Below are 27023 nucleotides of genomic sequence, written 5' to 3' on the forward strand. Positions count from 1 at the left end.
AAGCCGGGACTGTCTTCATGATGAGCAGACCTCGACGAAGCAGCTGTGACCTGTACACGCATACACATACACAACTGGACAACCACACGCGCATACACATCCTTGTTATCACCGTCTTCATCGCTCAGATTCTTTTTGCCCCGTGACGTGGTTCGATGATGCGGAGCGCAACGGTGACCGTGCGGCTGGTCATCGTCAGCCGCGTCGCGGTTACCCTACCCTACCCCCCCTACCCCCCTTCCCATTCATCCCCCCCTTATACATGTTATGTCTTGTGACTTGTTGTAACTGTCTAATGCTTATTCATGTGCTAGGGTCTTTTTTATCCTGGACTTAAATTATCCTCGGAAGAGGATAGTTCGAGCGTGGTTTTTTTTCCCTCTCCCTACCCAGCGTTTTTCCTTTCTGAATTCTGATTGTAATTTCCCCATTGCGGGACAAATAAAGGATATCTTATCTTATCTTATAAGACGCAATCTACAATGCATCCACTAGATGGAGGTACGCTCAAGGAAATTCCAACAGAACGAGCAGATGTCAGTCAAACTTATTTAATGAAGCAGGGACACAGTTCACTCAACCAACAGCAAGTTATAACATTGACTCGTTAACATTGAACTCTCTTGCTGCTGCTCTATTTCCGTGTTCAACTGCGTAAGCAATAGTCCACTTGTTGTTCCAAAATTAGCTGTCTTAGGCTCCAGCGTGACCCTTGTGAGGACAAAGGCCAGAGAAAACGGATAGAATGATATTCTTTTGTATCTATGAGAATTTTTCATTTATTGGAAAATGTCTTGCAATTTGGAACATTTCATTAAGAAATAAGATAAGACAAGAAAACCTGAACTTGCCGAACAATGGAAAAATTCCCAATTTACAGCAGCAAAATTATGAAAGGGAGAAAGTAGAAGACAAAAATTATATACATAAATGTAAATATAAATCAAGTTGAATGCTTTTTATTTTGCATGACCGGACACAATATGTTGAACTGAACAGTGGCAGGTTGACAAAGTTGGTATTTATCTATTTATGGGACAAAAAAAAAAAACAGGTGAAAGGGTTGATGTCATCATTTCTTCCTCACAAGAAAGATGAACTATGTGGTCTGAGTCGCAAGCCCTTAAAAGGCCCTGAGTGGATTTTAATCAGGTGTAGAGCAGTTAGCTTTGCTCTTCTGTGGGATTAAGAGCCTTTTGAATGGCCACGGCCATTAAAATCTACACCCGCCCACAAGTCCTGCAGTGCCTTGTGAGTATATTTATCATTAGGATTAACAAACCCTGCCTGTGAAACACTCTCGGCCCAGGAGCCCCGTTACCGCCGCCCCGGCTTGCCATTATTGTATTTGGCTGAGTGGCTGATGATAGCGGTGATTCAGCAAAGTCCCAGTTGGGAAAACAGGGGAGCGTCTCCCCGAGGACTCTACTCACATCTGCATGCACCTGCTCAACTCTTGCCAGTGTAAAAGGCTTTGGCTTTGCTCGGCAGTATAGCGCAGGGTCATAAATCTTTCACTATTTCACATCTTACAAATGCGGGCTGGCTAGTCAGTGACGTACAGAATAGAGATCTAATTATTTCATGTTACTCAATTAATTCTATATTTCATGGTTTGTTCTTTGTTTGGTTGTTTGTTTACTGTATTTTATGTCTTTCGAAAAGTAATTGTGGTGACACAACTGCGGAAGTGACACAAAAATCAAATTAAAAATAGATAAAGCCATGCATTTGTGCGCAGAATAATTTGCATCAGCCAGAAATCATCAGGTGCACCTTTGTCTCCTCAAAGGTTACCTACTGTGCTTATGCTGTTGTTAGCTTGTTCGCCGATGTGTTTTTACAAATATCTGTGTTTATAAATATGCGTTTTCTATTTTGTCTGATGAGATCCGAAACATCATTACATCTTATATTATGTGCTGCCCACGTCTGTCGAAATGGAAGAATTTCTGAAGCGCAGATTAATTCCAGCTCTGACTAAAGCTTTGCAGTGGAATGCCATTGTTAGCTCAAAACATTTTATTCTACGAACATGAGTCACCGTTACTTAAATAATGAGGCTAGCTACACGCGAACAGGCCCCTTGCTTTTCAATGTCTGTATTAGTAAAGAACTAGCCATCTTTAAAGGAACAATATTGCTCCTTTAATACTGCTCTCCTCTTTTTCGATCATTCGATGATGAGGTGCTGAGTCAAATTCCAGTTTGCGAAATATCATCAGCAAGCTAAACAAGTTGGCCAGATGTATTTTTTTCTGCTAATATCCAAGACTATTTAATGTTTTTGGAACCACATGAGGTTTGTTGCCAATGATTAGGTGTTGTGCGGCACTAAATTGTTTGTGTCTGACTGGTGATTTACGCTAATGTCGGATGATGTCGCTTTTGTGTTGCTCCACTTATGATGACATGTAGATGCCTCGAATTCATTCAGACATTCCAGCTGGTGACACGAGCCGAAGGGTGTACATTTAATCCTGTTGCTGTCATTCAAAAGACCAAAGAATGATGCGTCATCTAAGAATTTGGCATCTGTGCCTCGCCATTGCCAAAGCCAAAGCCAGGACCCGATATTCTCAAAGATTCACCCCCCTCAACGTACTGGAATGCTGGATGCTTTGCAATCCAGTGAGATTCTGGGAATTCTATAACCACCCGTATCCTGCTTTCCTTCTTGCAGATCTTCCACATGACCTACGACCTGGCCAGCGCCATGGTACGGATCGTCAACCTTATTGGTATGATGCTGCTTCTTTGCCACTGGGACGGCTGCCTGCAGTTCCTGGTGCCCATGCTGCAGGACTTCCCCGCCGACTGCTGGGTGTCCAAAAATAAGATGGTGGTGAGTGTCTTTCCTGCGCTGGCAGTTCTCCTTCCTGATCCAATCAGACGATCCCCTGACTTATCTGTTCCACCTATGTAATTACTCCTCTAAAGCCCTTTGGCATCCTGGAAACCATGTCTTGCGTATCTTTCATCTAAAAGCCTGAATGAAATTAAATTTGTCAGCTAAATGTGGCCGCATACAATCAATTGAGTGATTTTTCTGCACAGGCTGAGAAACATGCATTGCTCTTACATTTGTTAAGATTCATATTTTTATCTTTCTCCATCTGTCCAGCCAGCCAGCCAGTCTGCCATCCATCCATCCAGCCATCCAAAAGTGTCATAGCTAATATTAGTAAAATTGCTTCTCTGATTGAATTTCCAATTAAATCCATGAATGAATGACCTTCATGAATGTTTTTTTTGGAAACATCAAAGACAATGTTGTTTTCTCTCAAATCTAATTTGTGTGTTTTCAAAACCAGACAATACAATTTTGGCTTGTGTTTTGTTCGCATAAAAAATATAGTCTCTAGCCATAGAGACTGAATAAAAGTCAAACTATTTTCTGTGAAGTTAGCTTACAGGACATGTCTGTTGTTTCCTCTGTAATCCGAACGTGTTCTCCAAAACTCCACAGATAACTGCATTCATTTCATCCACCCTTCAATTTAATCTTCATTTATTCAAATGCAATGAATGAGATTGATGAAAATTGATGGCACTGTGTACTAAATTGAAATTGGAACATATCTGAATGGTATCGGTTCGCAGGTTTATTTTAAAAGTTGTGTTCAGAGTTGGGAGTAAGTCACATATGTGTAAAACATAACTCAGTGGTATCCTTCAAATTATGAGCAAGTTGCAAGTTGCTGTAGCAAAAGTCAAATCAGTACCTACACAAAGTGTGACATTTTTAAATCCTTTCATTTGATGTATTTTGCTTTAAGTCGTGCAGGGTGTGCAGGCCTGAAAACTATATATGGGCTAAGTCTGACTCAGGTCAAATCATGTGACTCTGGACCCAACCGCCGTTGTTAGTTTTATGTTTTGACTCGGTAAGACTGATCACTGTCTGATCACACAATTTCTTGGACGAGTGCATTTCTTAGTTATAACTACTATTATCATCATTTATGAAACGTGAGAGGCATTTCACGGCGGTGGAGGTGATATTCACATAATTCATTTTCTTTCTCAAGCTGTCTGTTCATTTCGCCACATTGTTGCAAGAGCCCCCCCCCCCCTCCCCCACATTAGGTTCCAACATGCGCTCCCCCGTAAAAGATGCCGAGCGCAGCCCATTTGAGACCAAAACAGCCGTGCAGCCGGTGGCCTCACGTTACCTTAGCATGTGGCAGGTTCGCCGCTGTAATTTATAGCCTATTTGCGTGAGGCGCAGAGATTGATCAGTGCGCTACCCCTCTTCCCCTTCAGTGGTACATCCCAATAAATCAAATGTACATTTAACCTTCACGGAATGCCACTGAGCAGAGTCCTTCCCTAACTGATGGCTGATCAATATTTGTGCGAAGGTCAGAGTCAATAGGGCACCGTCGGTGTGATTGTGAGCCGCGTGTTAGTCATCGCCGGGAAAGAAAAAAGAAAAAAAATGGTGACTGTGTGTGCTCGAATAAAGGCGGTGCAGATTGAATAGGCTTATTGGTTTCGACCCAGCGGGCGCCCCCTTAAAAGTGATTACAGTCGGTGTTAAAAGCAGCCTTTGTTCAAAACTGCAAAGGGATGGTTTCATTACCTCAGCCAAGGAGGTCACATTTTCATTTCTCGGGGTTTGTCTGCAGAATTTGATTTATCAGCAAATATTTGCATGGTTTTATTTTGTTTGTTTTTTGTGTGGACATTTCTTGCACGGCGTTTAGCATTTATTTGGTATTCTGGCTTGACAACATCCCGTAATTATTCCCGTGCTATTTCCAGGAATATTACATTTTGTTCCGATAAAATCCTTATTTTAAGAATAAAACACATTTTTTCTTGAAAAATCTTTTTTTTGGATGAAATTTCACCTAAATCCTTCAAATTAAGGTTTACGTTGTTGGGAAATGCTCAAACATCCATGCATGCATTTTTCTGGCTGAGCACGAGCCTGTCCCAGCTGACTTTGGGCGGGCTACATCCTGGACTGGTCGCCAGTCAATCACAGACCCCATATAGACATACAACCATTCTGTTATGGTTCAAAAAACTTCAATAATACTGTTCACTGCTATACCACAAGGTTTTGTGTGTACGGATGGTCAGAGCAGTGCATAAATGTCCTCACACACAAGTCCAAATAGATAAATCCCTTACTTGGCCTGGGAATGTTTGTACGCAGGCTTTACACACACTTTTGAGTGTATGTACGCTTGATAAATGAGGCCCATGGATAAGATTAAAGATGATTTAATATTCTTACAAGAAGGAAGAACAACCATGCAGCCAAGCAGCTTATTCAGTGGTTGTTTACAGAATATTTGTCTTGCCTTCTCTCCTGTACATGTATAAGTCACGCCCCACTACCTTCACCCAAGGTTAACTGTGCTTTATCAGACTGCCATTGGTTTCTCTTGTCCCAGGATGATGGTTTTGTCTGATTTGTCATCCTAATCAAACATGAACTGACCCTCCCCCCCCAATTTAATCAGTTCTTATTTGTCCCATACAGAATGGGAATTTAAAGTTCCCCTAGAACAGTGGTTCTTAACCTGGGTTCGAACGAACCCCAGGGGCTCGGTGAATCGGTCTCAGGGGTTTGACGAAGCCTCTGCCATGGAGGTTAAGACACCGCCGACTCAAGATGTCAATTCGTTATGACACGCCCGCTTGGCCATCACTGGCTGCAGATGGTCACATTAAATTGCTTGTCCAATCAGTGCTGTGGGAAATTTATTTCGCTCACGAGTCACCGTGTGACTGTCATGATAGTATGTCATACAATTTAAAAAAAACTATACTGAGGCCATTTAATTTTATTTACTCTTTATGTTTTTAATAAATGTGTTTTTCATGTCTTGAATGTGTAAAAAATCTAATTTTTATTTTTCATGAATGAAGGGTTCGGTGAACGTGCATATGAACTGATTGGGTTCGGTACCTCTAACAAGATTAAGAACCACTGCACTCGAATGTACTGTATGGAACTGTGGATATTTTCCCTCACATTCATACCTTTGTATAATTTCGAGACATCAATGAACCTAACATGCATTTTTTTGGAATGTGTCAGGAAGCCGGGGTAGGCAACCTGGCACAGGGAGAACATGCAAACTCCACACAGGATGGCGATTCAAAACCAGAACCTCCGAATTCTGAGGCAGATAAACAAACCACATTCAATTTTTTCTGAAGGTGCAGCGTGTAGAAACAGTTGGGAAACACTGGATCATAGCCAAAAACTAATTGAGAATGCCTGCGTCAAATACAGAGAACTTCCTTGAGGTCCGCGCTCTGACTGCCCTGGTTAGCATTTGACGCTAACAAAAGTAGCTGAATAATTGACGTAATCGAAGAGAATGGCGCTGTGCAAACATTACAGCGAGAGCCCGTTCTGAGCAGAATATACGGCTCGCAGTCAACTGTGCGTGCCGGAACAGATGTCACATGAGTAGTTACATCGCTCAAGGTATGATGTATTTGGTTCATCATGCCTCGGTGCGTCGCTGACATGCCGAGCGCTCGCTTGCTCCGTACGCCTCGCCTTCCATCACGAGAAACGACAGATGTTGCACACCCATGTCCCTTGAGATGTTTCACAGTTTAGCTAATTTTAGCCTACGATATACATACCTGTCTGCACCGGAGATTTTTTTGGGTGAGCTCGCGCTCAGGAACCCAGTCATAAAACGGATGATCTTTTGCCTGATTTACACTGCAGGTGTAAATAAAACATAAAACAACTACCACAGTGTTTTTGTTACATTTAAAAAAAAAATAGCACCGTCCAAAACAACAACAAAAAAGTGAATGTAAAGAAATAGACCTTTTTTTTGTTTAGTTTTTTTATGTGATCATTGAATGTTATTGCAAAACAAAAGTCACGTATTGGCTAATTGCCATTTGTCAAAGTTATCAATTAGACATTCATAATAAAGACCCAATGAGGAGACAGGACACTCGAATCTAGTACCAATCTCTTGAAAGGGAAACGAGAAGAAGCGTTAGGGTTCAGTTGCATCACTTGCATCTTTTGAATCAAAACTGCTTTTCTGAATCAGTTTTTGTTAAATTCCTATTGTTTGTCTTTAGGCGCCCTATGATTGACTGGCAACCCAACCAGGGTTTCTCTCACCTCTCATTCAAAGTCAAATGGGACAAGTTCCAGCTCCCCCCGTAACTCTCATGAGGACAATTGCTATCGGAAATTGAATGTCGGTATTCTTTTCCTGAGATTTGCACTCTGCCATTCCAAAAGCCGTTTCTAGGAGTTTGCCTGCGGTATTTTGTAACCTCGTTTGGCGATACGAGAGAAACAAAATGTTAGACATTCTCTTTCATTCGGATGTCCCTGAGCTGAGCGATAAAAAAGATGCACTCTAAATCCTGCGAGATGGAAACACAAAGTCTCTCATCCGGCCGCTCTTTGTTTTGTTTCACACAATAAATGCTCTCTAATTAATTACATTAAGTAGAAGAATAGTTTGCGGTGTGACGGCATATTGAACATTACATTCAAACTGATTCCAATTGTCTTCATAAAATGTTTGACATGGTCAAAATGGTAAGAAGACTTCACATGTCAACATTTCGGAACAGTGTTGCAGAGAGCAAATGATTTTGGAAGTGCTCCCCTGTCTCATACAAATACGCCTCTGCTTATGGACAGAAGGAATTTGGGACTATTCTTGACAAAGACATTTCAGATCAACAATATTCCTGGAATGTGTGGTGTGACTAGCTCTCTGGAGGTCATTCATCAGTACCAAATCCAGTAGACACTTAAACAGCTTCTTCCCTCTAGCCATTAACTCCTTAAACAGTCACTGACATAGTCACTCTTCTTGTACTACAAATACTGCTACTGGTTACTCTAAAATGGTTCAATGATTTGTTGTTTACGATGATACTAATGCAGCGTGTTATACCGGAGACAAATTCCTTGTGTGTTCTACATACTTGGCCAATAAAGATGATTCTGATTCTGATTCCACACCCTCTCGATCAGGTATGAGGGGAGGACTCTGACTGGCTTGCTACAAAAGGTGTAAATTTCCCCAGTGTGGGACAAATAAAGGATATCTTATCTTAAACAATCAACAAGTGAAAAAAAAGTACATTAAAATTACTGATGTCCTTTTTTACTAATCTTAAATTGGTAGACAGAAGGTCTTACGTTCCACTGCAAAAATGGTGAGCTAAACGTGAATTTCTTTTCCATTGATGATAACGATTTGTCCAGGCCCTGCGGAAGCAAATTGTCCCAAACTGATGCACCCTCCACCATACTTGATAGTTGGTTTTGAGTTTTGTTTTGTTTATTTTTTTTGGGGAGGCTGTGCCTTCCTGTCTCTACATGCGTAGTGTTGAATGTTCCGTCCAAACAGCTTAACTTTGGTGCCATCTGGCCACAAAATAGTTTGCCAGTAGCAAAATGGAACATCCAGGTGTTCTTTTTGCACACATGAAACCCGTAGCAATATTTTTGGGGAACAGCAGTGGCTTCATCTGTGGCATCCTCCAATGACATTCATTCTTCTTTAATGTTTTACTTATCATGAATTTGTCAACAGAGATGTTTGCCCCTGCCAGAGATTTCTCTAAGTAAATGTTTGTGATCTCATTGAGCATTCTGCACCACACGCTTGCAGTCATTTTTGATTATGGTTCCAAGTAGTCTGACAGTCGCAAGCAAGGCTGATCATTGAAAAAAAAAATAAAAATCTACTTTATGTGAATTCACACTTGATAGGTAGGCAGGCGCTCCAGAGACCCGAGACCCAGCTGTGTGGATAGAAGCAATTAAAAAGTCACACTGCCATAGTATGTGCACTTTACAATACAATTTTTTGGCCTCTCTCTACAGTAGCCGCCCCCATTGTTGCACCGGGTCATCACTTCCTATTTTTCCAACAGTAGTGCTAATGAAATGACTCTCATTTTTTCCAGTGTGGAAATTAATTAGAAATCAATTTAGACATGTCAACCCACAGGAGAGACGCTTATTGATTGACACTAAACTACCGCAAGGATCTGAAGAAAGTAAAATAAAATAAAATGAAGGGGCATTGATCAACAAATGAGAAATTGCATCATTTCTAAATGGCCGACCTACTTTCCTGCCACGCACGGCAGCCTCTCTCGTGTGTGTCACGACTATATTCGCCTATGCTTGGGCTTGCGTTTTGCGAGGTTGGGCCCAAAATGTTGGCTCGCTATGTTTTACATATTGGGACGTCGCGCTTCTGCCAGCTGCCTCGAATGGACATCTGCCATTGCGTCTTTAAGGATGCGCGCGGGTGAGCTGTCGAGGCGCCACGCTGACATTTGAACGTGCCGTCGAAATAATTAGCAAGATGGCGGCATTCATCTTGTGTTTGTTTCCCCTCCCTACGCAGAACGACACGTGGGGACAGCAGTACTCCTACGCGCTGTTTAAAGCCATGAGCCACATGCTGTGCATCGGCTATGGCATGTACCCCCCGGTGGGCATGACCGACGTATGGCTGACCATCCTGAGCATGATCGTGGGCGCCACATGCTACGCCATGTTCGTGGGCCACGCCACCGCCCTCATCCAGTCGCTGGATTCGTCACGGCGACAGTACCAGGAGAAGGTAAGTGGATGTGGTCCTGAAAGAAAAATTGTATAACAGTAAACACGGTTCCAGTTGGTGAGAATTTGATATTTTAAAGAGGCTGTTTTGAAAATATTTTCTTTTCTCTTTTACTCTTCCTTTGTATACCCTTGTGCATTCATAGCCTTGAGGTCTTTAACTCACTTCCAAAAAAAGCATCCAGTCAATGAAATGGTCGAAAGGGGCTTGTGTGCTGAGGCAATCAAGTCAAGCACCATTGAAGCAATCAGGATGTAAGACTACGTTTACATTATGAGCCTGGCGACCAAAGAAGCCTCATCTGCCTGAAACATAGTGTAGTGGGCCATGGGTATTTGACTGCATCTTGCTACATTTTTTTCCACACTCTATCACAATACCCGTGATGGGCCATTGGGGGAAGCAAGGTTGCTGAGTCTTGGAGGCTAAAAGACACAATACGGTTCCGTCTGCGGTTAGCCGCGGATACCATTTCCCATCCCTCCTAGCTTCTCCTCACATTTCTTTTGTTCTGTCTTTTTATGGATGAAAGATGGACACCGGGCAGCTATAAGCGCATCTGTGGCCCCGGCAGACGCAAATGAATCTCCCATACAGGACCTGGCTCCAGAATCGCTTTCAGTGGGGGGAGATGTAGTGGTGGTGGGGCACATACTGCTGCTTAATTAACGTTTCATCGAATTATTAGTATTATTATTTATTTACAGTATGTATTTATTTTTTGGGTCAAAAACTAATTCCCGAGACCATCTCTTGTACTAAATCATGGAATGAGTTATTTACATACACACTGCATAGTGGGCTCTCTCTCTCTCTCTCTCTCGCTCTTGAACACACACACACACACACACACATTCAAAATAGATATGCCACGGCAGGCATTGTACTTCAGCGATGCCGGGAAATACCGCAGAGGTTTCCCGTCTCACTATGGACCGCCTCTTGATGTGCCCTGTTGTGTACCATCAAGTTTAGTTGCGCTCATTCCGTTTTACTGTCGTCAAAAAGGTTTCTCATCCTACCTTGACTGCCATGTCAAATTTTTTGACGGTTTAAAAAATCACACCGCGCATCCATGCCACTCTTTGCCTGTCACATTAGTCCAGCCCGACCACCCGCGTTGTCTCACAACCATTTAGTTTTGTCCGTGGTGGCCTGAAGTTGGACCGGCTGTCTCGAGAAAGACGCTTTGCGAAGCAGCCATGATCTTTCCATGTGGGGGAGCTCATGCAGCGAGGAACCCCCAGCATTGCCACCTCAGCACGGTGGGAGAGGAAGGAAAGCCCCAATAGCTGGCTCATTGAAGCTGCCTTCCACAGGCACCCAGCGTGGGCGATAATGAGCTGAGCTGCCGGCCTGTCACATTTCTCGCCGTCTGTGGCGCGTGGGAGACAAGAGATGGGAGGGTGACCTCCGTTGGATGTGCCCGCTTATATTCAAAGAGGGTGGATGAGAGGGAGCGCAAGAGCTTAGATGATGTAATGGGACTTTCAGGTAGCTCAGAGTGGATATGTTAAATGTTTCACCTTCACACCTTCACCCCAAGGATGACTTGCTCCACTCATGCAGCGGATCCAAAAGGCAACTTTGTGACATGTAGCTAAATCGAGAGGTATTGAGGAGGAATCCATGAGATATGTGTGAATCCTGATTAAAAATGAAGGATAACAGGCCAATGGAATTGTGCCACCGACAAAAGTACAAAATACTGCTGTGTCGTAACCTTACGTCGTCCTCTGTTGAACCAAAAATAGCCTGTATTTTTTTTGTTCTCCCTGTATCTTCCTCGGTGTAGACAAACAAACAAACAAATCACTTTTTGGGTCCAAGACATGCTGTGAATAGTAAAAATCCACGAGTCTACTGACCTCGGACTCATCAGACCAGTAGACCAAGGTAAACCCAAAAGCTTTTTTTCACCATTAGTGTGTGTAGATTGTTTTACATCGATGGTATATGCTTGAGTATGACTAGATTAAGCATTTAATCCCCAAATAGGGCAGCAGTAGCGCAGGCTTTAAGGATCTTGGTGTGCATGGCACCTTAGCAATGCAGAAAAATACCAATTACTACTTTTCTGTTAGAAATATATCGGGCATTACAGAAAAATGCACCAAAATATGCCGATAGCTGTGGATAACTGAGATTTTCAGTGAATAGCCAGGTAAGGTTCCACAGAGAAAAACAACCCTTTTGAGAAACGTAATTTGAATATCGTTAATATACTTTTGGCATGTTCCAGCATCCGTCTACTTCCCAAAGCCATATTTTTTTCATTTTCTGGGTTCGCCCTCCACCTAAAGATCTTCAGGAATTCCCATCGTTGCTCACTTGAAAACACCCCTGCACTCTCGCAGCCTGCAGACAGGTTATTTCTGCGGCAAGCAATTAAATTTTAAGATGGCGGCTTCTCCGCTTATCTTTTTCGCACGCTTCGGTGATAAGACGCTCTCCGCTGTGCACTGCAAGGGATTCTTTGCCACTGCTGTGTTACTGACTTGAGAAGGGATTTTGTATGGGAAAAGGATGCACTGTAATTAATTCAATGCTTAAAAGTACATTAAAAAAACTACGCATCAACTAAATTTAAATATACTGCACATTAAATATGGATGTAAATGACTGTGTACACCAGCAAACTATAAAATATAACAGTTAGTTTACAGTATTTGCTTGTGTAAATAATCGTGGAATATTTATTATTGTATTGGTCACATTTATCGATGCATTTCACCACGATAGTAAGTACTGTAAGTACATGTCATTCATTTCGCACTTCCAACAGAGTGGACTAACACAGTGCTTCACAGGGAACAAAAATACGAGGGGAAAAAAAGTCTACTTGCCAAAACGTCTTTTTAAAAGTGTCGGGAGAAGAGGCAGCTCAAAAATAGTAGTGACACGAAGTGGCCGTCTTCCTCCATTCCATGAAGACAATCGTCTGTTTCGAGCCGGCCTGCGGGCTGCAGAAGGAGGTCATGTTGTATACGCCGTCACGTAGCACAAGCAACACATTTACTATTAATAAGGACCAGTCCGACTCTGCATTTCATCAGAAAAAAAATCACACTGATGCTCATGAGCGTTAACACAAATCAGGGGCTGAGTGACTGAAGATTTTCTTCTTGTCGACTAAATGCGATGAAGTTGAAGTCGAATAATCGATGATGTCGCAGTTGTTTTTTTTCACTATAGCACAGCGGTCCCCAACCTTTATCGAACCACAGACCAGTTTCATGTAAACATATACTTTGACGGACTAGTTTATAGAAACAAATGAAGACAAAACATTAAAAATAAAACTTATATTCACGCTGACTAAAGTTTTTGTAGGTCATGGAGCCCTGCGCATGTTTCTCTTTAAAAAGCCCGCCGGTCTTATGTCGTTTCCATAACATAGTGTGTGGGAAGATGGGACAATGTAGCCGAATTCCCCAAATTATTCTGTATTTATAAGTGACGGTGATACAAGTCTCATTTATGGTCAAATATGATAGCATATTACGGCTATAGTTCGCGTTAGCGTACAGTTGCCCACACATTGTTGAACAAAAGATGGAGATTTCCTTCCGTGCCGCTGCCCTGAGTCCTCGCCACCAATCCCGTGGTGGTGCTGGTTTGAATATACTAAGACTAGCGATGATTTGAATAGCCAAGCTAGTAGTGGGGCTAGCCGCTATTCTGCATCCACAACGAGCTTATTTTTGTAGTTTTTGATTGGCACAGACGTACGAAGACGTCACCTTGTAGTTTGCTGCTCCACCGAGTGTTTTAGTCCCTTGGGTTGAAAGTTCTTTGAATATGGGCAAATTGGAAGACAAGATGCCAAAAAATTGTGACTAGCAATTTGCCGACTTTGAGCTTTAAATGTTGATGTAGAGTAAAAATGTCGACTCCGTTCTACCCCTAATAGAAAAACACTCTCTGTGTTGTAAATCCACACGGATAATAAAGTCTTTATGACATAATTAGCGGTGTTTACTTCACTTTAATACTAATTTTTAAAAAACTGCATCATGCAAGGCACTACAGCCGGTATCAAGTAGAAACATGGTAATCATCACAGATGCGTTCACACCGGTAATTTAATTTGTGAATTAGGTGTTAAATGTTTTTCCTTAATTGGCCATGAGACCATAAAAATGCGTTCTGTCATGAGCATTTCATGCATCTTAATGAACTTGCAAAGTCGGACTGAAGGGGAGCACTGGAATGCATGAATTCTAACACCCATAAACCCGTGTTGAACTGCATATACTTGAAGAGACATTAGAAGGACGCGCGGGCGAGGTGATGTACTTAAAAGCGTATTTAGGCTGGATAATGTGAGGTCTTTAGTGGCGCCATCAAACTAAACACATGTTTGAACTGGCTACCTCAGCCAAGATTGTATTGGAGAATCTTTTTTTTTTTTTTTTGCAATGTGTGATTTCAAGTGTTCAAAGAAATTAACTGCATCAAATGCGAAAGACAAAAATTATATATAAATAACTAGACAAATAAATGAACTTATGAATAATTGAATTCAAATGCTTGCAGTTTACCGTGGTTTATAACTGCATGTCATTACACTGAGAGCATTTTAATTTTTGTGATGGTAAGATTTTTATCCATTTCTTCTCTTGCCTCTCAGTCCATTGTAATGAAGTCAGAGACTCCGTTTTACCGTTGTTGTGCTCGTATCTGTGAAGATTAATGATCCAAGTAGGTGTTTCATGACGAGATATTGAAATCATTTCTAAATTGAAAGGCATTTTGGGAGTTTTGTGTGGCATGGTGGCTGAGTGTCACGTTGCATGGTGGTGGTGGACCCCAAAAAGCAGGCAGGAGGAAGGAGCAGGGTGTACTTGAAGTGTATTGATAAAACACAGAGAAAACTACATCCAAAAACAAACATAGTCCAAAGTAGCAAACAAAAATAGCAAGTGAAGCTAAAACAGAACCGTGACCAAAACATGACCGAAACAAACCTGACAGCAGTAAAGGAACAGCAAACAAACGAACATGACAGTAGCAAAGAGCAAACAGCAACAATGACCCGACAATGAGTGGTCAGGCTGGGAGTCCTTTTAAAGCACTAATTACATAATGACCAGCAGGTGTGCAGCTGCAGGGAGAGCCCTACAGTGCCACCTGTTGGTCCCAAACCGAATCATGACAGTAACCAAATCATGACACTGAAAGGTTTGAGTGGCCAATAATTGGAAGATTGCAGGGTCGATACCGAAGCCCCAGCCCGTCCTGATGCTGCGTCATCACTGCTCCACATTCTCGCTTATTTTTCATTTTGCTGCACTCTTGTTTACCTTCATGTGTCGAGTAAGTGAAAAACTACCATGCAGTTGCATTATGATAGATAAATATATGATTATTCTCGCTATGGTATTTATACTGTATATTTTGTTTTGATCCATGCATCCCAACCTCCATAGCAGCCCAATATCGAGTCTTTATTGTCATAAAGTCAATCATCTCATCAAATAAGCCGGGCTAGCGCCAAACTGTAGCCAGTGCCAAACCTCTATCAACTGCACAGGCAGTTGACTTAAAAAAAAAAGAAATCACTTCAGCAAATGTGGAAGAAAAAAAAAGGTTTCCATATAATTTGTGTTGCTACTGAGTAAAGATTTCCCCCAAAAGTTTCACATCCTTCTGTCTGGGACATCTGAACAAAAAAGAAAAAGTTGTCTATGGAGGAAGCTCCCCGCTTTTCACATTGGAAAGAGCGGGAAACGAAGGGGAAAAAGACGCTTTGCTCTCAAAGATGGTGAAAATTATCATCAGAAAGCGACGGTATAATCTTTCCTGAATAGAATTCTATTACAATATGGCACAGGGAGATAAATGCCCGCACTGTCAGAAGCGAGCAAGCCGGCTTAAATGGGCTCTTAAATAGGAATCAGGCAGCCTGTTAACTGTTCCACAAAGTAAGAGAGCTCGACAATCATACAAAATACTAAAAAGCGAGGGGTGAGATTGAAGTGTGGCTCCCACTGAGATGAAAAAATAGCATTATTAGGTTCATTTTCACTCAGCTAAAAATACATGCGGCTTGCCAATTCTGTGCGGTGTGGAAATAGACTGTGGAAGACCCAAAACGAGCCTGTAAAATAATGGAAAACTACTCTTCCTTTGACCGACACGTGGTGTGGGAATAGGAAGGTGTTTAAAAAGCAACACTGTCACCTAGTGGCGTTTTATAAGAATTGCTATGAGTACGCGTGCAAATAAATTTATGTTTATATTGATTTGTAAATGGTATATGTCACACTATTAATATTTGAGCACACGCACGGCTCAAGGGGGCGGTTGGTGCCGTAGCAGTTGATTTTTCCAAATATAATGTGACCCATTCAATTTAGCCAGGGAACACGAAAAGTCGCTAACTCCGTTAGCTCAGCTGCCTACGTATTTGTTTCGAACGCTAACAGCACACTATAATCTTACGGTTAAAACAATGCTATAACTACTACGGGTGCGCATACATAAATTAGTCTGGTCTGGTCCTTTTTTTGAGGGGGGCGGGGGCAACCCATCCATCTACCTCACTGGTGAATTTAAAGACCGATAGTAAGTGTTGGTGCTCTTTGCGATTGGTCAATCTGTGCTTCCGGCTGACTATACAGCCTACCACATAGCTTTATATCTGCTATTATTTTTTATAATTTTATAGATAAATCAGATACGTTGCTTGACTTGTAGCAGAAAAAGGTTATTGTTATTGTTTTTTGAGGGATAAAAATGATAATAAGTCAGCATTTTTCTGTGGTAGTTTTGGGATTTTGGAAATGGAGCAAAAAAAAAAAAAAATCCCGTACATTTTTTAAAACCTACAAAATGTGCTGGACCTCTCTCCTGTACTGTGATTGCATAGTTTACCTTCACATGTGCACAATGTGCGCCTGCCATTCCGGCTCGCCTATAAACCGCCGCTTATCTTCATCTATGAAAATGGAAATGTACGATGGGAAAGGAAGGGTGGAGTGGGTTGGTTGTGGTGGGGGGAGCTGCAGAAAGAGGAGATCATCTCCCTCATTTGCGTCTTGTTACTCATGGGCGCGCTGTCATCCATTGAACTTTTCGCAGCAGAGTTTTCGCGTGAGATATGCTGACTTGGTGTTGGATGGTGCTGGAGTTAATTTCCCTTCCAAGAGGGACGCCTTCCATCGAGTGGCGTGTTGAGGCATGTTGGTCCCAAGCGGCTTCACTCGAAATTGGACATGCTGCCCCTCCCATTCGAATATCCAATTAACACTTGGCAATTAAACATGCTTCCTTGGGATGGTTAAGAAGCAAACTCAAGCGGAGCATTTCTATTCTAGGCCAATGCAATGGTCCATCATGACTCATTTATTATTTACTTATATTGATCATATTCATTGCTTACTGTTATACATTTATGGAAAGTTTGTTGCAGTACAAACAAAAATTGGCATTGTATACCTAGATTGTAAAAAATGATACAATGACCGAAGGAGTAGATTCCTAAAAGCAGTACTAAATAAAGGCATTGCTTTAAAAAAAAATAAAATAAAGTACAGTCTACTGCATATGCGGTACTGTCTGCATGCACACATCAATCCCAAAACAAAGCCATTTGACAGTCAACATCCACTATTTTCAATCCAAAAATGTGTTTTTTATGTGTATAAAAGTTCTTCATTGTGGCATTATGCAGTGCCTGCCAAATATCAAGTGTATATTATCGTGCATCATGTTGAGTGTTCCCATCCCATTCCGTTGATTTGTCCAAGTGGAGTGTCAGAGCAGCGACTGCCATAAGCTCATTTCCTGTCAGGCAGGAAATCATCGACTCAGCTCATAGGTCGCTTTCTTTACATCTGTCAGCCTTCTGATTAACATACTTGGTCAGTGGCGTGCACTCGCAGGGATTTGAATGAGAAAAGCACGGGGACATTGTCTTGCGTTGTAAGATGAAAGCCAAGGGTAAATGGATTTATTAGACGGTATATTGTCATGAATGTGAATAAAAATATAATAACCTCTACCTTTGAAGCCTCACATCCACGTGAAGACCCCTCCATACTCTGGCAGTCAATCGGATGCCTGACGTCCCCTAGTACTCACACTCATGCAGAATGTGCCTTGTTATTGTCTTGCTGGAATAAGCAGGGACATCTCTGTAAAAAAATGTTACATGGACCTTTCAGCATGAATGGTGCCTTCACAGATGTGCACGCTTGAAGATTTAAGTGAGCAGGATTACATAAGAGAGATATTGCACAGTATGTTCGACAGATAGTGATGGCATTTGTTTGTGAATCTGATGGCGTGTGGGTAGATTCTTCTTCTTTAGTCTTGTTGTTCTGACTGGGGCACTCCTGCAGCGTCTGCCAGATGGGAAAAGTTTGAAACGTGTGCTGTGGATGTGTGCTGTCTCTGTTAATGTTCTGTGCCCTCTTTGTGGCACGGCTGTCAAATGCTGTATGTGGCGGAGTGGTGTGAAGGCTGTTCCACAGATGTGTTGTGCAGTTTTAATGACACTCTGGATAGCCATCCTGTTCTGTACAGTGCAGTTCCCAGACCAGACTGTGTTGCATGCTCTCCATTGTGCATCTGCAGAAAGCATGCTGGGGGCAATCCCAAATTTTCTCAGCCTTCTCCACTGACCCTTGATGGACATTTTTCCAGGAACAATATTTGATTCAAAGCATGTATGGTCATCAGATACAGATGTAAGCAAGGAGAGAAGCCCGAAAATGTCACCTAAAGTGCGTTCATGTGATGAAAAGGCACATTATATTTAGAAAAAGAAGTGAAATAAGCATTTGGTAATACAAGTTTTTTTTAATTGCCATTAGGATTATGCGGGCAATCTTGGGAAAAAAAATCATCCTTTCGAGGTCATTGGGGAGCAATATAATGAGGGGTGGGCTACCTGAGCTCAGCTGAGCAGTTCAATGGAGACATTGTTGGTGGTCAAAGCGAACCTTGAGCATTACCTTATGCATGCAGAATTTCTTTTTTCTTTTTTGGCTTTCTTTCTTTAGCTGAGGGTCAAGGATGCTACCTGTTATTATTCCCCAAAGAGATCCACGGCACGCTTTGATGTGCATCTCGGTTTCTCCCGTACACACTGTCACGCTTTTGTTCTGAACAAACAGAATAAAGACTAACAGCACCTTTGACAGACAGAGACGCTGTGATATGTCTTCTGGCGTGTGCACCGTTTGAACAGCTATGTGTGTGATGTCAGCCGCACTAGGCTACGCGAGCTTTTTTAAAAATAGTTGAGTATCATTTCAATGCTTGAGTGGGTTATTGTTTCCAAGTAAAACAAGCCTTTTTTAAAAAAAAAAATTCAAATCCACAGTACTTTGACCTTGGGCACTATATTAATCGATATTAACCATAGCTTTACTACTACCGCATTGGCCCGAATATAAGACGGTGTTTTTTGCATTGAAATAAGACTGAAAAAGTGGGGGCCGTCTTATATTCGGGGTCTAGCCATTATACCCATTCATGACGCTAGATGGCGCCAGATACTGACCTTGACTCCCCAGGCCAAAGCGAACCCCTGTCACGAAGAATAAAAATAAAAATAGCGGTAGCATGAAGAAGAAAAATAAAAAATTGTGGTAAGAAAGAAAAGAGAAGAAACTAATAGAAGAGATAGCAGAAAATGGAGAAACGTAGCGACAATCTGGAGAAAAGTGGGTCCAAGATCGGCAGCTGAGGAGAAGTTATGATGTAATTCAAGATGATGGTGATAAATGAGGCAAAGTCTTCAAACAATTGATAGATTCAGATATTAAGATTTGAATGAGGCAAAATAACATGCTTTTTTCTCTCAAATATATTGTTATAATCATTTGTTTCAGATGTACTGTAATTACTTTCTGTATAAAAAATAATTTGGTGTTCAAAAAGTCTTTTTTCAAACTTGAGTCTCGAAAAAGAGGGGGTCGTCTTATAATCAGGGCCGTCTTATATTCAAGCCAATACGGTAATACTCCACCCACTACACTAATCAACCCACTTTATTAACCACTACTACACCCACTGCCACAACCACAGCAACGTTTTGAACCCCATCAATACTGTGAGATATGTACTGGTGTCCTTTCAGTTGGCCTGATTTTTGTCTGTCTGGGTGTGTCGCCAGTACAAGCAAGTGGAGCAGTACATGTCCTTCCACAAGCTGCCGGCAGACATGAGGCAGAGAATCCACGACTACTACGAGCACCGCTACCAGGGCAAGATGTTCGACGAGGAGAGCATCCTGGGGGAGCTGAACGAGCCTCTCCGCGAGGTATGGCAACCGGCGTCGTCTGGGGACGTGGATAATGGCGCACACCCGGCATATGGAAAATAAACCCGCCCGCTGCTTGGCATTCCCCACGGTTCACTTCACATTTGCTGACATTTTACCTTTACACCTGCAGTGATGGAGCATCTCAGGGAAGGAAAAACAAATGTCATTGTTTCCTCTAATATCCTTTCCTTCGTGAAGTTGTGTCAGGTCATTGCCTTTTGTCAACCATTGTTGTTTTTCTCCGTCTGGCAGGAAATCATCAACTTTAACTGTCGGAAACTGGTAGCCTCCATGCCGCTGTTTGCCAATGCCGACCCCAACTTTGTCACCTCCATGCTCACCAAACTCAAATTCGAAGTGTTCCAGCCCAGGGACTACATCATTCGAGAGGGCACCATTGGCAAAAAGATGTACTTCATCCAGCACGGCGTGGTCAGCGTGCTAACCAAAGGCAGCAAGGAGACCAAGCTGTCAGACGGCTCCTACTTTGGTGGTAAGCAGGCTGCTTTTTGAATAATGGCCATTATTTCACCGATATGAACTCCCTTTGAGCTTCCGGTGGTGTGTTTTGTGCGGGTGATGTTCACCTCGCTTCAAAATTCGCCCTCATGGTTTATGCAAGACTTCTTCCCCCCCATTCAATTCACATCACAAGCTGCCTCTTCATTGTAGGACAAATCCTGATGAATAAAAGGCATCGTGCCGCGGCTTAAATAGAGCAGTACACATTTGAAGGTCTGTTCGGTCACCAAAATATGAGCAGCTTTTGTAGTGCGTACAGCGCTGTGGCGAGATAAACATTGTATGATTTTTATAAGTTTTTAAGTTCCGACACACATTGTTCATTGCCTGCCACTCAAAGTCAAAGCTGACATCACTGAACTAAAGATTGTGACAATGTTGTCCACTGTTCAAACAAATTAAGAAGACATTGTGGAACATCTCAGATCGCCATTGCTACAAAAAAATTGAGTGAAAAATCAGCTTGATCAGGAGTTACAAACGGCTTGAGCCACATAGTAGGAAAGATACTTTCTTATTTGTGTCATTGTAGTCCATTGCATTATTGTTTTGTTTTTGTTGGACCTCAGCTGACCTGTAGATGGTGGTAACGCGTGTCTCTAAATTGTCCACTGTTGAAATTACTCAAGAAGTGAGTCTTCCGTAGCTACATTCATCCATTCAACCATCCATGCGTTTTATGGAGCGTTTGCAAACGTCGTTTATTTATTTATTATTATTATTATTATTATTATTTTATGAAAACCATGAAGATAAAAATATTTTTCGTACCTTTTGGGAAAAATAAAAAAGCTACGGAATGTCAACGTGCACGTTCAAGCCCTGCTAATCGTCTGTTTGAATGTCAGCGAGTCAGCAGGAATAGGCATTCATGAATAAATTACGATATAAACACCACTATAAGGATTAATTTTGCAGTTGATTCACTACTTGATCCATCCATCCATCCATCCATCCATCTTCTACCGCTTATCCGGGGCCGGGTCGCGGGGGCAACAGCTTTAGCAGGGAAGCCCAGACTTCCCTCTCCCTAGCTACTTCTTCCAGCTCTCCCCGGGGGATCCCGAGGCGTTCCCAGGCCAGCTGGGTGACATAGTCACTCCAGCGTGTCCTGGGTCTTCCTCGGGGTCTCCTCCCGGTGGGACATGCCCGGAACACCTCACCAGGAAGGCGTTCAGGAGGCATCCGAATCAGATGCCCAAGCCACCTCATCTGGCTCCTCTCGATGTGGAGGAGAAGCGGCTCGACTCTGAGCCCCTCCCGGATGACCGAGCTTCTCACCTTATCTCTAAGGGAGAGCCCGGACACCCTGCGGAGAAAACTCATTTCGGCCGCTTGTATCCGGGATCTCGTTCTTTCGGTCACGACCCATAGCTCGTGACCATAGATGAGGGTTGGAACGTAGATCGACCGGTAAATTGAGAGCTTCGCCCTTTGGCTCAGCTCCTTCTTCACCACGACAGACCGATCCATCCATTCCTAATCTGAACCGCTTATCCTCACAAGGGTCACGGGTGTGCTGGTGCCCATCCCAGCTGTCTTCAGACAGTAGGCGGGGGACACCCTGAACCGGTTGCCAGCCAATCGCAGGTCACTATTCTTTACCAATTATAAAATCTGCCATGGAAAAAGCGTAAAAACAGCACCATCTACTGGATTTCAAAGTTTGCCAAGGTCATTTTACCCTTAAGTCGAGTCGACTTCTTCATTGAGGTCACATTATGTGTGGCAGTCGCTTGATGCGTGCAGGGCGACACGACCACCATCTTGCCCTCACCAAATATGTATTCATTTGCCCGGCGACGGCGTATCATTTAGCCGGTGTTGTTAAGTAATGAGAAATGGCGGCAAGGCGTTTTTATCGGCGCATGCGACCCGGCTTGCGAAGTTTAATTACGCCTTGGCTGCTCAAGTTCGTCTGCGTGCCCTCTCGCTGGGGGGTTCCAGAGAAATAATGAAAAGATGGCAGGCAATCTCTCGCTCCCTCTTTCTTTCTCTGCACATGCAGGAAAAAAAAAACCTAATCAACATTCTCAGTAAACATGGCCATGCCTCTTTGTGAGGCCAAACGATGTTCTCTCCCTTCGCTTTGTCCTCGTCGAAGCTATAGTTCAAAGTCAAGGCAATGATGCGCCGCCATAGTTTCTGCAAACATTAATCTCGGTAATGCATCCGTCTGTGTTACAGCATGAACACCGACACCAAGATGAATGCCTAAAGCGGTGTACACACATAACAATTTTTAACATCTAAAACAAATTGCGATAGAACCCACACAAACACAGTCGGTGTGCTCTTATCTTCTCTTGTGGTGTGTGGTGTTCACAAGACGACCAACACACCACACACTTAACGATATCTCCTCCAACAATCCTCCGTCTCTCCCAAACACCAAAAGGTTGCTGTAGTACTAAGCCTGACCTGTGAGAAGCAACACTGCGCCACAGGGCAAATAAAAAGAATAAAGAGTCACGAAGAAATAGAAGAGGCTAGGCGAACTGTTAGCTTTACTGGAAATTACATGGCCCTGGTCTTTTTATTGTCGTGAAGGACGTGCAAGACGCGTTATACAAACAGGCAAAGCCAATCACTTGCTCCTTTATTTTTGTGAGCGAGCATCAAGTTGCTTCCGAACACTGTGTTGACTACACACTTGAGGATTTGCGATCATAAATATTGAACAAGATTGCGATCGTTGGCCCCAACTGTTTTCAGTGCGTGTCGGGGAAGGGGAAAAAAAAACACTCTTAATGCACCTCACACGTGATCATCATCAAGGGACATCCGATCATTTGTCGCACAGTCGTCAGGCATACTCATCGTGAGCACAGCCCTGCAACCTCGCACTTTCTATATTACCTCAGAAAAGCACCTTATTGGTAATAGTGTGTTCCTCACAAAAGGTTGTATGTTGGATGTTTCATAATTAGCGAGGTCATGACACTTGTCTTTACACAGTATATATAGCCCATACACTGCACTGTATAATGCACACGACACACTGATAAGGTTCAAATGCATTATCTGAAACACAAACTCACTCACACTTTGCTCCAATCTGAAGTCTTATATCCGCAGTCGTTCCTCCCCCCCAACACTTTTATGCTTTTGACTCCCACATTGTGTGTCTATTTCTGGCAGTGCCACTCCTATGGGGTGGGAGGCATGAGGGGCGAGGGGTGGGAAGGCTACTGAGGTAAGCCCTAAGCCACAGGGAGTTGGTTACCAAACATGGGTTAGTCATTCATGAAATTAATTGGCAGGATCAGCACTGGGAGGATGTGGCACACGCACATTTCGCTGTGACTGTCACTATCTGAACGAGTGGGAATTGAACGGTAAATAAAAGGGCATTCAGGAGAGGGCAGACCTCCACCAAGGCTAAATTATTCAATGTTGTTGTTTTTTGGTGGTTTTTCTTTCACCACAGCAAAAACATATTTTTTTCTTTGCTGTTTCTTATCACCAGAGGGGGGTAAAATATGTTAATTGCCAATAACAAAACTCTGCAATTGAGCTTAACCATCTCTCTATTGTAAGTAGCTGGTGTGTTTACTCGAACTTTGGGCCGTAACTTCAAAAACTTAAGTTACATTCACTCGTAGGTGAAGCTACCACATATTCTAAATCCATCCATCCATCCATTTTCCGAACCGCTTGATCCTCACTAGGGTCGCGGGGGGTGCTGGAGCCTATCCCAGCCGTCTTCGGGCAGTAGGCGGGGATACCCTGAATCAGTTGCCAGCCAATCGCAGGGCACACAGAGACGAACAACCATTCACGCCCACACTCACACCTAGGGACAATTTAGAGCGTCCAATCAGCCTGCCATGCATGTTTTTGGAATGTGGGAGGAAACCGGAGCACCCGGAGAAAACCCACGCAGGCCCGGGGAGAACATGCAAACTCCACACAGGGAGGCCGGAGCTGGAATTGAACCTGGTACCTCTGCACTGTGAAGCCGACGTGCTAACCACTGGACTACCGGGCCGCCATATTCTAAATGGTATTTCTATTATATCATGTGGTGAAATGCCAACAAATTGTGTTTCTATTGGGTTACCAGTACAGATTGTGTTTGACCAAAGGGCTCCACTGTTCACTATGTGTCCTAGATGTTGTGGAGCTTCCTTTTTTAAAAAATGTTTTTTATTGAAGCCAAAAAGCATTCAACGGCCTTTTGGTTTACGCTGCTGAGAACCTCCGCACAAAAATGCACATCAGCATGTCAGCGAAGCCATGTTAGGGTAAGTCATTCATTCATCGAGACCCTGAATTATTTACGCAATTATGTACTCAGCAGTCTGCTCCACTTTGTGCGCTGCTGGATAAGCTTGAGCCGGAGAGCCTTAATGTCTAAAGTGGACACGACATGTCCTGGACGGGAGCGTCAGCTTGGGCACCCAGCGATCCCACCGAGAGGGGGAAATGTAATGTGACTGCAGCGCTAATGCCGAGGGACACATGAAACGCTGCCAAGCCTGCTCTCTGGATGCTGCTCTGGGCTCAGGAAGACAACATGCGCTCGCCCCCACCTCCTCCACGCACCCTCTACCCTCATCCTCTCCTCTGCTCTCACTATTGGAACACTTATCCGAACAGCATCGCCGCCGCTGCCCGTCTCTGCGGCCAGCCCAAGAACCTTATTGTGTGACGTTATACTCCTACATCCTTTGTTGGCTGCGGCAATTGTGGAGTGCGGGGCTCGGTGACCTTGTGTTGTGCCATCCGGAAGTGCCTCTCAAAGAGCTGCCTTTGATTGGACCTCAAAGACGCCTACTTTTTTCTTGGGGGGTAAAACGTGACATGTCGCCATGCGCCGTATGGCAAGGGTGGAGGAGACTGAGCGAGACTCAATCATAATGGCCTAAACTCATCTGCACTCCATACAATATACGGATAAAAGTGATGGGATACTGCCACACTATTTTAAGTTGAAAATAATTGGACTCAAAACATCTCTCTGAGGAGCTCCGCACAAAAAATAATGAAATAAAATAGAGCCACCCATCTGTCTTGTGTAGCAGGAATCGGTGCCTCATCTATGTATATTCACGTATTTATTGTGAAGTGGGAAAACAGTGGGCACTATTTAAGGACACACTGTGTTTTGGGGTCAATTTTGTGCAGTTGCTTGAGATTTTGGTAGCAAAAACGTTTGACCCCTGGAAATGGCTAAAATGACCTTAAAGTGGCTGCTCCAAAACGAAATGGCAGGCTTCTTGTGCGTTTTTATGCATGCATTCTTGAGACTTACTTGAAGATTTGCTAAAACCCCAATTTTAGGTTGCAGTGGGAGATCATGGGAAATGGAGTCAGAACTGAGTTTGTGGTGATGGAGAGTATGGCTGTGTCATCATTTTAGATTTTACTCACAGCGACGAGTTCTCTGTGACGTAATCTCCCCTGTCATGCAGAGGTAAGGAACTAATAGGCCTTCAATCCCAGAGTTGCGAGCAGAGTTCTCAAACTGACAAATGGCCGACCTCTTCCAGTTAGTCAGTGAGGCCAGATGTAGTCTTCCACCTGCGATGAACTTTGCATGATTTATTCAGCGGCAACATTGCCTTAAATTTGGTGCACCTGAGCAATCTAATACAATACAGGAGTTGCCAAATATTTGAAGACCTTCACCCTCTCATATTGCAGGTGTTGCTGAATCTGTCTGTGACTTTAAATATTAAAAATGACTAAGGATACTTTGAATTAGTCATCAGTTGTGCCATAGACCTCTTTATTCCTCATCAATATTCATTCTTTATCTGACTAAGACAAATCCAATTAAGAGAACCTTGCATTTAGTGATCAATATGTATCAAAAGTAAAATGACTTTCCAGTATCTGAATCTGAATCGCTCTTATTGTATGCGGGATAATTCGAGTAGAGGCAGCCCTCACCACTTGCCTAATCTAGATTTCTCCCTTTAAAGACCCTTTTCCAAATCAGGAAAAGAAACCGTAACTGTAGTCACTCCATGGTTCAAAGATATCTCTCTCTCTCGTATACGTCCGTGTTTATATTGCAGGGAGCCATGTGACTTATTAGTTTACCAGTGAGGCAAGCATGATTCAGTCAAGGGTCAGTTGCCATCGGGGGCCAAACCATCTGCTGCTGGCCTCCTTGTCCTGTGCTCCGCTTGCAGCCACTTCGAACTCCATCTTGATGGTTGGCTTCCAAAGTGAATCGATCAAACACTACCATGCTGCTATTGTTTGACGTGTCTGCACTGCCCAGGCTCCCCCAATTTTTTATTTCTTTTTAGCAAAGCAGCTTGAGACCTGCCAAGATTGTCCACCATGCTCGGCCATGGCCTCTTATTTGTAGCTCTCCAGCCCTTCGGCGAGCAAAGTGCCTTCTGCTGGAGCCAGATATTACAAATTTTGACTCATCGGGTTCAGAGTGCCTGCTGTTATTCCTTGGTGCCCTGGGTCTTGTGTTTTCTCGCATGGTGGCTTTGCTTTATTTCCACGACAGAGAGTTACCCATATCCTTTATTACCATTGATACACATTTTACAAGGTCATAGATGTATTTTTGTGCCGAAATAAGATGTTTTCTGTGTCCTTTGTTAGTAATTTAAGACAATGTGACAGACCAGCAAATGCCAAAATATACCATA

At 43.1% G+C, this 27023-nt stretch overlaps 1 protein-coding gene across 1 annotated transcript in view; it reads left to right on the forward strand.

Moving 5' to 3' along the window:
- The window catches only part of LOC147207838 (uncharacterized), an 85972-nt gene that overhangs the window by 38606 nt on the left and 20343 nt on the right, over window positions 1-27023 (forward strand). The window contains exons 3-6 of the mRNA XM_086107379.1: window positions 2684-2845; window positions 9384-9602; window positions 19732-19878; window positions 20134-20374. Coding sequence (XP_085963505.1) covers window positions 2684-2845; window positions 9384-9602; window positions 19732-19878; window positions 20134-20374 — 769 coding nt within the window. The remainder of the gene's footprint in view (window positions 1-2683; window positions 2846-9383; window positions 9603-19731; window positions 19879-20133; window positions 20375-27023) is intronic.

The sequence above is a fragment of the Hippocampus guttulatus genome, chromosome 3 (genome assembly GCF_054856545.1).
Source record: "Hippocampus guttulatus isolate MCC_2025c chromosome 3, RoL_Hgut_1.0, whole genome shotgun sequence".
Taxonomy (NCBI): Eukaryota; Metazoa; Chordata; class Actinopteri; order Syngnathiformes; family Syngnathidae; genus Hippocampus; species Hippocampus guttulatus.